The sequence below is a fragment of the Lycorma delicatula genome, chromosome 1 (genome assembly GCF_047948215.1).
Source record: "Lycorma delicatula isolate Av1 chromosome 1, ASM4794821v1, whole genome shotgun sequence".
Classification (NCBI taxonomy): domain Eukaryota; kingdom Metazoa; phylum Arthropoda; class Insecta; order Hemiptera; family Fulgoridae; genus Lycorma; species Lycorma delicatula.
Genome location: NC_134455.1, coordinates 19,966,072 through 19,978,159, shown reverse-complemented (window position 1 = coordinate 19,978,159; position 12,088 = coordinate 19,966,072). Strand labels below are relative to the sequence as shown.

Sequence of the window (12,088 nt, the reverse complement as noted above, 5' to 3'; positions counted from 1 at the left end):
AAAAGATAAAAGATTTCCTGTAACGTCTCTATAATAGAAAAACTCACCAAATACTATAAAAGTAGGCGAAAGCTTGTAATTAATATGAAATTTTACCGTTTACAAAATAAAAAATTTATATGGGTCCTTCCTTTAAAAATGTAATATAAGACACGTGAATTGTATTTGAATCTATTTTGAGCTCGAAAATGAAGATAATGAATAACTTGGAAACACTTGGAACCGGTTTGAAGGTGTAGTTTTTATCGGTTACGAATTCGCAATTAGAGATAAATTTGGATTTTGTATTTCCAGTTGAGAAATTAAATAGCTTTAATTCTCTAACCTAGAACTCGCTGTACAAATTGAGTGACATCATTTATTAATTCACATTTAATTATGGATGAGTTGCAAAATATTTTCAACGATTAAACAACTGAAACCAGCACAAATGGGCGTAATACGTACTCGCTTATTCGTTCTGTAAATAGTTAGTTTAAATTATTATATAGATAATTTACTGAATTTAGTAACTGTGTGCTTATTTATTTCTGCATAAATTTTAATGACGCAAAGAAAATTGTTTTATTTTAAATTTTACGGTCGGCTACTTGAGCAAATTTATATCGATGAACTTTCTTAATCTAAAATCGTTGTACATCAATTATTATTAAACATATTTACTAAATCGATGTTAAATCTACTAGTGAATATTCTTTTTAGATACCGGTTGTTATATAAAATTAAAAGTTCAAAGCAATATTAATTTAGTGTTATGTCGTCGATGTTCTGTATCGTGAAAGTATAAATTAATTGTTTTTATAATGTGTTTATTTAAAGAAGTTAGACGGATATTTTATTATGTTTATTTACTAGCGGAAAAGTCTGCGATCGAACTAAGACAAGGTGGTAATTATGGCGATATGTTTTTAAAACTAAGCAGTGTTCTGTTACTAACACAGAAATGTTGTCAACATCCGTTAGATTTGTAACAGGAAGTCAGTAAAACATTCATTCATTCGGAACAGAACGAAGCAGCGCGTAATTATGATAAGAGTTTTGAATCCGATGAGCACAAGGTACACTTTGTCTGCGAGTCGTGAATTAGAAGCAATAAACGGCCCTAACGATGATTGGATGAAAAAGGAACGATGGTGGCAGGAGGGACGGCGAAATAGATTCTGATTGGTTCGTGTCACCCCGAGTACGGCGCACTACTCTTTATATCTTCTCCTTTTAAATCACTCCTCAAAACTCGGCGCTCAGTGTTAAACGGCTCAAAACCCTTGTAATTCATAAATATTACTTCATCTCTGTTTATCTAATTAAGTGCTAATTCCGATTCGTGTAATAATATTTTTTTAAAGATAAATATTTTGTAATATTATTTGTATTAATCGATTATTACTTTATGTCATCTTAATCTCTGTGTTTAAAAATTAAACGTTGTTCAAAGTAAAACTCAATATCACCTATTTGTGATTCGCTTATGGTTTTTATTCAGAATTTTTTCCGTCTTAAAATCTTACAGATTTGGTGTTAATGTGTTAATATATTAAAATCTATATAAGAAGTATATTTCTGAACTTTCCCGTTTCTTTTTTTTTTAGGAGGACAATAAAATAATATAAATACGTATTTCTAAGTAATAAAAGAATATTTTAATTAAAATTGATTTAATTATTATGAATTTGTTTCCGATATTTCTCACATAAATAACGTATTTTCATAATATTGATGGTTATAAATAATGCTAACATGAATTATAAAAAAATAAACATTATTTAAAAAATATATTTGTTCATGAGAATATGAGCGATTTTTAGTAATTGTCGTGTAAAAATAAGAGTATGGAAGAAATACTTGCGTCTCGTCAAAAGTCTTCACGTGGCTCTCAGAGGCAAACGACTGGTGTAACACCATTTTCGATAGCAGATATCCTGCAAGCACGGGGTCCACCTCTTCAAGAACATGCACTTGATATGTCCAGGAAACCATCCTCTTCTAAGTTATGCCATCCAGGTAAATTAAACTTCTGTTTTAATTTTTTATTATGTTTTTTACTAAAAAAAATTATTTATAATAATTGTATTTTTCATTGATAAACATAAGTTAACATTTAATTAAATTAATACTTTTATTATCTTTTTTATTGGTTAACTAAAACCAACATAAATCGAATTTTATTTGGTAAGATCCAACTTTCGTGAAATATTTACATTAATTTTTTATAAATTACTTTTACTAAAATAAAATTATTTTTCTTAAAATTCTGTTTAAATATTTTATTTGTATTTCATAAATTAACGTTCAATTTTGAGAAGAACGAAAGTTACAAAAATAAAAAGTTCAGATTTTTAACTTGTTAATTTAAATGAAATTATTTTTTTAAATGTATGTTTATATGTACCTTATCAAATAATGTAGCTTATGAAATAATAAGTTGTGAATCAGAGATATCAGTTCGTTATTTTTTTTAAAAAACATTTACTTCTAACAATAAAATTATGATTAAAATTTTGTGACAATTTACGTATTTAATAAACATTTTTATTTATATTATGATAAATAAAATATTAAACAGAGTAAGAAAATAACTTTCCGCCATTACTGTTATTAAAATATGAATTCCTTTTATATTATTGTAATTTCTACCGTGCTGTACTAAATTAATATGTCATTCTAATTTGTAAAATTAGTATACTATTTTTCATTAACGAAATACTATTCCAAGTTAAATTAAAAAAAAGATCAAAATTAAAAGTAACCATTGAAATCAATTTATCTTTAGTTTTTACACTACCTGCCTGGTTACTAGCCTTATTCTACACCCCTGTGACCACTTATTTCTAACAGCAACCAGAATAAAAAAAAAAAAAACAAAAAAAAACAGGAGGCACAAGTTTGGTTTCACAATCATTTTACTAACTGAAACAAATATGTGCCAAACATAAACAGTACTTAAAAAGTTTGAAAAAATGATGTAAATAAATAATAATTATTCAACATATTTTTCTTTAATTTGCTATTACAACAAACTTATTCTATTCTTTACAGTATCGTGTATTTGTTGTCTGTAACCAAACCTTTATCGGTAATAAATACTCTTATTTCAAGCGGGATTGACGTTTGTGGTAATTGAACACGTTGATAATGTCAATTTTCATATTTGATAATTACCTATATTTTTCATTATTTGTGTCATTAAATGTAAAATATGCTAATTAATTATAAAAAGTTCAAAAAAATTTGTATTTAAACCATCTGATTAACTATACACCAAACAACTACTTTTACTTTTAAACGATTGAATTTAATATTTAAAAAATGTTTATATTCGTTTGCAAAGTACAATACAGTGAAGTTTAAGCTGTGAATTGAAATTTTTATAAATTTATAACCGGTATATTACACGGATTTTTATGAATTACTTCACCACTACTGAGAAAAAAACTTTAAAACACAAAAGAAGAAAAGGTCGGACCACCTAATTACATAATTAATTTTTTTTAAGAAGAAATTAAATACTATTTTGAAAATTTGTGATATTTAAAGAACATAACCTTAAGAAATATTAGTATCTCTGCAAGAAGGTGCAATTATAACATTTTTATAACTAGTTGCTTTATATAGTAGATTTTCACAGAGCTGCAGAGCTTAATTTCATATGTTTTAGGTCAAAATTCTCTTAAAAAATGACATTAAGAGTTATTTGATTACCTGTTATATTCTAATTATTATAATAATCTGTATATATAACATAACATAATCCGGAAATCTGTATATATAACATTTTAAATGTTAAGTCCCAGTCCGTTGGATATGTCAATTATGGCTGTAAACAGAGATATACTGGTTAATATACAAATTTAAATATTCTCATAGAAGAATGATAACATGGAAAATCAAAATACTATTTTGAGATCCATTTTGCGAAAAAATTGTGCTTAGTTATATTCGTACTTTCTTTCTTATAAGTAATGGAATTTTACTACATAAAACTCAAAATCCTTGTTTGAGAGGGTTCATTCTAGTGAATGTAGGATTTCATTGTTTCTATGTCGATTAATGCTATAAATTTTTGCAGTTCTTTCGTAAGTTAAAAGTAATTACTATAGTTTCATTAACTTACTAATATTTCTTAATAAAATTGTATAATTTACCTGAATGAAGCTTGTGTAATAGTAAAATTAAAAGTGCATAAAATGTTAGGGTAAACGTTGAAGCGGTTAAATGTAAGGTTAATAAAGTATTTATGTGGAAAATTGATTATAATTTAGTGTTAAATTTTATTTATTGTTTTCTCCCAACATTTTATAAATCAAGCCTGCCGGGTTGGTCTGACGGTTAACTTGTCGCAAATCAGTTGTTTAACAGTTGATTTCGAATCCGAGGTTTCTGAAATTCAAATAAGTAATAAAATTAATTCCTAGTAAAATTTAGTTGCTTTTATACGGATTTGAATACTAGACAGTGGATACCGGTGTACTTTGGTGGTTGTTTATATTTTAACCTCTTGGAGCACCTTTAGGTATTGCTTCAGAGGATGAGATGAATGACAATTTTTTTAGCGTGTGAAAATGCCATGCCTGACCGAGATTTGATCCCCGGACCTCCGGATGAAAGGCCGAGACGCCTTTGGTAGTTGGGATTCAATTAACCGCACGTCTCAGGAATGGTTAGCCTGAATCTGTACAAGATTAAACCTCATTTACATGAGACACACATCATCCTCATCTCATTAGTCACTTGGAGAGGAGTTCATTATGATTAACTAGTTCAGTAGATTGCAGCGTACATATTACTTAAGTAATTTTTGTGGATTAAACATTCTCCGAATACAGTGTCAAAAATTACAAATATTGAATTGATATTAACTTTCTTTTGCCGAATTATATTTTTGTAACTGAACATCTCGGTTACTTTTGATGATGCTTACGTATACGCAATACTAAACTTACACTGAGTTTTCCAAAAAAAGAAAATTACAAATAATTATTTTCTAAATTTTTCATCTCATTCTGGATGATAAGGTTCAGTATTTTTACCCCAATTCGGTTCATGAAACACAAAGAATATATTTTAATTAATTAAAATATGCGGAGATTTTTAATCCTAAAATCAATCATCGCGCCTACTTTTCAAGTAGCTGCAGTGTTGACCGAAGTCACAGTACAGTACAGTACAGTGATTAATCTAAACGTGTAACATCAATTCAATATTATCAGAGAATGGTAATAACGTGGAAGATCAAAATATTGTTTTAAGTACCACTATTTTGCTAAAAATTCTGATCAGTTACACGGATAAATCCTTTCTTATAAGTATTATAATCAGTATATCAATTATATCTGTTTCTCTTTTTGCATAGTACCAGGTTACTACAAAAAATTTAATATTATCATATATATTTTTATGCTAGAAGAGTTTTTTTAATAATTTTTAACCTTTACTTTCAATTTTGATTTTTTTGGTTCTATGTATTTAATTTTACTATCCGGGAAGGAGACCTTTTGCACAACCCATCGGAATTAGATAAGTTTTATATAGTTTCTTTATTCGATTATTTTAACTTTTATATTTTAACGACTTCGTCTGTGGTATTGGTTTTGAGTTTTATTTTGCCTTCTTGTTTTAATAAATTTTTATTATATGATTAATATTACTTTTGCACCTTATAAACTTTATGATTTTGAAGTTATTTTACCGTTTTATTAATAAAATTCCGGACAATGATAACGCCCAGGCGTTTTTCACCCAGAAATAAAAAAAAAAATGTAAAAAATGTAAAAAAAACATGTATAGATTTTTATAATAATTCTTACTTATGTTGATGTTATTTATTACATAATTTTAATCCTGTAGTACCAATGTTTAAAAAAATGGTTTGATGTAGAAGTATAGTATATGTTCAAGTTCAATGTGATATAAAATTACTAATTAAAAAAAGATATCAAACAAATATTTCACTTTTAAAATATTTAATTCTTTTAAGAACATCAACAAAAAAAATCATCTGTATGTGAATCATCCACAATGTTTAATTTTATCTTAATTTACTATTTATAATAGTTAAGTAATTTTAAAAACTTAACTGCGTTTTATGCTATTTTATTCATTCAGAAAAGTTATAAAAAATTACATTTAAATAAATTGTTTATTTTAAATTCGTTTTACTGGCTTCATTCCAGCTTAATTATTAGTATAGGTTTCTCACTACTTAACAACTAACTTTTTCTGCTGATCAATGCTAGTAAAATTAAACGTACATAGTAAATAGGCGTACAAGGAAGTCATGTGGTGTCCACATCAGATTTTTTTTTATAAACATATTAAAATAGCCTGATGTAGTAATTCATTTTAGTATGTTTAAGTTTTAGCGCGACGGATTGACATGGTTTTTTCTTTCTTATTTTAATTAGTTAATCGCAGCAATTGTAAATTTACGTGTGTATTTGACTGGAGTCTAATAACACAATTTGGTAATTAAAGATTTCTTTCTTTTAGCGACTGTAAACTATAAATGTGTCAATACAGTTACGCAAATCCTAATTCCTTGGATATAGAGCAAAATTTTATGTACGGTGAACTAAAAATATTATGCGTGACATAAAATTAAAAAAAAAAAAGAAGACTTAAACTACACGTTCATTATTACAGAAACTTGCCAGATTGCATTAATTTAATTTAGTGCTTATCTTGAGTTTAAAAACAAATAAGGTAATTTTTTATTACTGTTAAAAGTTTTTTTTTTTTTATAGAAATCTTCAATAAAAAGAAACATAGATAACATATTTTTATACTCGTGGTTTATGTTTTAAATTCTTGGTTATTATTATTTCAAGCATGAATATTTTCAATTATTTGTACCTGTTAATAATAATACTATTATTATTATTTTTGTTGTTTTTATTACTTAATTATTAGGGTACTATTCAATTCTGTCACTTTAATTACATTCTTTTCTTATATTTTTATTCATTACAACTATTTGAAAGAGTTATGGTATTTTCCTGTCGAAATCAAAGTGAAAACTTTAAAACTACAAGCGATTCTCTTTCGAGTTATTATAGCTCTGATTGTAACAACCATTTCTATCACTTCAAATTGATAGTTTGTTAAACATAATAATTTTAAAGTGTTATCACTTTTCGTCATGCCGTTCAATGAATAAAATACAATTTTTTTGAACATTACAAACACGTTCTGTATGTATGATATTTTTATTTATTTATTTTAGTAGAAATTTTTTGATACATATTTTTCCTACAGTTAAAATATGTAGCTATTACCAGACAAGGGAAGCAATTTTAGGCGTCAGATTAATAGTAGAAGGAAGATTAAAGAAAAACAAACCAACATACTTGGCGTTTATAGACATAGAAAAGGCATTCGATAACGTAGACTGGAATAAAAGGTTCAGCATTTTAAAAAAATTAGGGTTCAAATACAGAGATAGAAGAACAATTGCTAACATGTATCGGAACCAAACAGCAACAGTAACAATTGAAAAACATAAGAAAGAAGCCGTAATAAGAAAGGGAGTCCGACTTGGATGTTTCCTGTCACCGTTACTTTTTAATCTTTACATGGAACTAGCAGTTAATGATGTTAAAGAACAATTTAGATTCGGAGTAACAGTACAAGGTGAAAAGATAAAGATGCTACGATTTGCCGATGATAAAGTAATTCTAGCCGAGAGTAAAAAGGATTTAGAAGAAACAATGAACGGCATAGACGAAGTCCTACCAAGAACTATCGCATGAAAATAAACAAGAACAAAACAAAAGTAATGAAATGTAGTAGAAATAACAAAGATGGACCGCTGAATGTGAAAATAGGAGGAGAAAAGATTATGGAGGTAGAAGAATTTTGTTATTTGGGAAGAAGAATTACTAAAGATGGACGAAGCAGGAGCGATATAAAATGCCGAATAGCACAAGCTAAACGAGCCTTCAGTAAGAAATATAATTTGTTTACATCAAAAATTAATTTAAAGGTCAGGAAAAGATTTTTGAAAGTGTATGTTTGGAGTATCGCTTTATATGGAAGTGAAACTTGGACGATCGGAGTATCTGAGAAGAAAAGATTAGAAGCTTTTGAAATGCGGTGCTATAGGAGAATGTTAAAAATCAGATGGGTAAATAAAGTGACAAATGAAGAGGTATTGCGGCAAATAGATGAAGAAAGAATCATTTGGGAAAATATAGTTAAAAGAAGAGACAGACTTATAGGCCACATACTAAGGCATCCTGGAATAGTCGCTTTAATATTGGAAGGACAGCTAGAACGGAAAAATTGTGTAGGCAGGCCACGGTTGGAATATGTAAAACAAATTGATAGGGATGTAGGATGTAGTGGGTATACTGAAATGAAACGACTGACACTAGATAGGGAATCTTGGAGAGCTGCATCAAACCAGTCAAATGACTGAAGAAAAAAAAATAATAATTTCACACAAGATTAGTAAAAATGATTCTGCTGTAGTTTTTTTATTATTACTACTTTTGTATAGGCTTAGCTATATATATCCATGCTGGCCAAAACAAAACCTTCTAAAAATAAATTTAGTTTTGTGTGCTTACTCGTCTCCATTACATAACGTTTCATTCTTATAAGACTGCTGTGACAAATGTGTTCTCCACAAGTTTAGTTTGTAGCATTAAAATATTGTATTTCGTTATTTTTGTGAAATAAAAAAATATATATATAATTAATCATTTGTTTATCATACCTAAGCCTAAAAGTACTTCTTTCTGTGTTATTTTATTTTTCTAATAAGCTAAACAATTAACAAAGATACGTTCAGTTAATTGTCTGATAGTATTTTTAAGTGTAATAAAAGGCTGAAAATTATTAAGCACAGATTGCCGGAATCTAAATGCAGAAATAATTCGTTTACTTTAAAATAAAGCAGTATTCAAACGATGTTACATAAAGAGCATGCCGGGGAAGAACACTTGAGTAAAACAGGCGAGCTGGTTTTGATGTTGAAGAGCACAACACCACCAGTAGCGGTAGAAGTACTGAAGTGCTCCTCAAGATTTATTGTATTCTGGTCAGCCAAATAGGCCAGCTTATTTTGCGTCTTGATGTTACACATTAAAATATTTATAAATATTTTTTGCTTAAACATTATATATAGATACTCGATTTAAAATTTCTTAAGTCTGTTGTTGTACAATTTATCTTCAACTCTTACTTATCCTGTGTTCTGATATTGTAAAGATAATTAGTTCATTAAATGCATAAATATGTAATTTGAAGCTTGTGAATACAAACTAAAGAAAAGCGTTTCTTACCTTTGTTTAAATTTTTCTTTCATATATTTGATATATAAATGTGAGTCTTCCTACAAATTTTTCATTTATTTCTCATTATTTCATCTGTAGCCGCCGTGAAATGAACTATTTGTTTGGTTGTAAATAGTTCTCCCGGTTTATATTTAACCATTCACTTATTGCTCACCAATAGTACATATTTTTATAATGTGCTGTTTTGTTCCAATAAAACTATTGCTATAAAATTATTATTTTTATAAAATTTTATATGTTAAATGCATAGGATAATCCAATATATTTTGATCGTTCTTACTGTCAAACGAATGGATATATGATTTGTAATGAATTTATTTTTAAATTATTTAAATAAAACAAGGTTGTATGAGTATAATTATATAAATCTCTGAGTAACTAGAGAGCTTTATTACATTTTTACAGTTTTACAATCTGAAAAGTTTAATTTTGTTAAAATGTTTCCTTATCTCCATGGTAGAGGAGTAGCGTTTTGGCCTTTCATACGGAGGCCCCAGGTTCGAATCCCGGTAGGACGTGGAATTTTTCGTTCGCTATAAAATTCCATATTCCACTCACAAATTTCTGTGTAATTTCATAAACCAAAAAATAAGAAAATAAAACTGTAATGATAATATCTAATGTTGAAGAATTAAATTGCGTGTACATTTGTGTATGTAACCGTTAAATTTACTATTATTATTTTAAATCAAAACAATTTATTAGATATAGTAGTGTATTTTTATCCGGAATTTAAGAGTGCATTTTAACGCTTAAAATTTATCTTTTTTAGTGATAATATCTTTTTTTTTGACAATTGCAGTATACTGAAATCTGGACTTGTTTGTCCAGAGTACAAAATTTGTTACCAAACTTTGACCTTTGCTTGGAACCTTTTAAAAATAGAACAAAATAGGCTTCTCAGCACAAAGATAACAAAGAATTTATATTAACTTGTCCTTCAACGACCGATTTCCAATTCTTTTACTGTCATTGAAGACCATATTAGCCAAGGTTACCACCGAAAGTTGCCAAGTTAAATCGAAAGTTTCACTGAAAGTCGCAATGAAAATTACATTATTTTTATAAAATTGTTGGTGGGACGATAAAAAATATTTTCCCTAAGAAGATGAAGATCGAACTCCTTTTCCACAAAAAGCTTAAAAGGACTTCACTTGTATGTTTGACTGAACTCAAAACTGCAGCCGAGACTCTTGGGGCTTCATGGGAATTTAGTTAATTTAGTCTAATTCTGTATGGAATTACAAACAAATACATTGAAAACAAAGAAACTGCTTCAATTTCGGTAAATTTACTGTAACATTAATTAGTTTTTTGTTTTTTTTATTATTATTGTACAACGAATTTTTATTCTACTTTATTTTGAAACAAAAATAGTGGAATTATTTCATTCTAAAAAGTAAAACCACGTAATTCCTATAAAAATATTTCGTTGTTAAAAAAATCCGATTATTCCTTAAGGAATTAAAAAAATGTTTGGACACAAAATTTTTCCATTTATAGTCGTTTTAGTAGTTGTTACTATAAATCTGCATATGTTGAATTGGTTTTGTTTTATGTTATGTCTAGCCGATGACAAAGAGACTCGATTGTATATTCCTACTTCATAATTTGATCCCAACTATAAGTTAAAGGAGCCAAAACCCGATGACTATTTAGTGTAGTTACTTAACTAAATTAAAAATATTTAGATAAAATTAGGTAATTTTAACTATATCAGTTTAATCCTTTGTATTATGTTTCAATAAGATAATTCAAGTAAAAATTTATTTTATAATTTAGCCGACTCTAAAAAAATGTTACATGTTTGTCAGTTAATCTATCAATAATTTATTTATTCAGACTTTAAAGATATAAAAGCTTAAGAATGTAATTTTTCTCATCGTTTGTAGTAAGCTACCTTTTAAGTTCGGTACATTTCTATCGTTAATATCGATGCGATCGTAAACTGTAGACTATATTTTATTTAAAATATTTTCGTTACTAATGTATTACAGCATAGCATCAGTTGTGGATTGAAGAGATTTATTTAAATTTAACCGATGGGTTCATTATTTTAATCGGACAACTTGTCATAACAGAATAGACAGTATATAGTAATTATAAGTCATCGCTTTACTTACACGTCTTCCTGTAAAAAAGAATAGATTTTGAGAAGAGACGAAGAGAGTTGGAAGTGTACCAGGTCGCATCACTGTCAGATGCGTTAAGGGAAAACCCATTTAGCGAGGGAGCTCATAACAGAGGCTGAAGTGTTTATGTAAACACTAGGCCAGTGAGCTTTGGTGCATCATCAAGTACTCTAATCAACTCAACCGACATCAGCAGATGCTTCCCCGCCACATCCTCTCGATATATAGCTCGTTGTCTGATCTGTAAACACTGCCAACTTCCACAAACAAACCCGTCTGCAGGGTGGCCCATTAAAAATCAAACTTTTATGAATGGATAAGCTCTATAAAATGATTATTGGTTATTTATACGTTTTCCATTATTTACTTCTGTAGTTGTAACTGAATTAAATATTGATCCATAGTAAATATATCTCGTCTGAACGTCTGTTTCATTTGTTTTATAGAAGCGACCGTAATTTTCAACGTGTTTTTCTGTCGTTAACAAAAGTTATACAGTAATAGGTCTATAGACTACTAATTCTCGGTATTGAATATTTTTTTGCTTGATTATCTACATCAAAATAAAAAGTTTGCTTTCAGAATTGGGCTGAGATTAAATTAGTTTGAACTTTCATCACTGACCTATGAAAATTAAACGATTAGTTCATCATAAAGAGATAC

General features: G+C 28.1%; 1 protein-coding gene across 1 annotated transcript in view; it reads left to right on the top strand.

Annotated features, from left to right (window-relative positions):
• Positions 1 to 1,829: 1,829 nt before the first annotated feature.
• The window catches only part of LOC142334284 (homeobox protein Nkx-3.2-like), a 34,025-nt gene continuing 23,766 nt past the window's right edge, over positions 1,830 to 12,088 (top strand). Inside the window, exon 1 of the mRNA XM_075382241.1 lies at positions 1,830 to 2,016. Within this exon, the coding sequence (XP_075238356.1) occupies positions 1,830 to 2,016 (187 nt within the window). The remainder of the gene's footprint in view (positions 2,017 to 12,088) is intronic.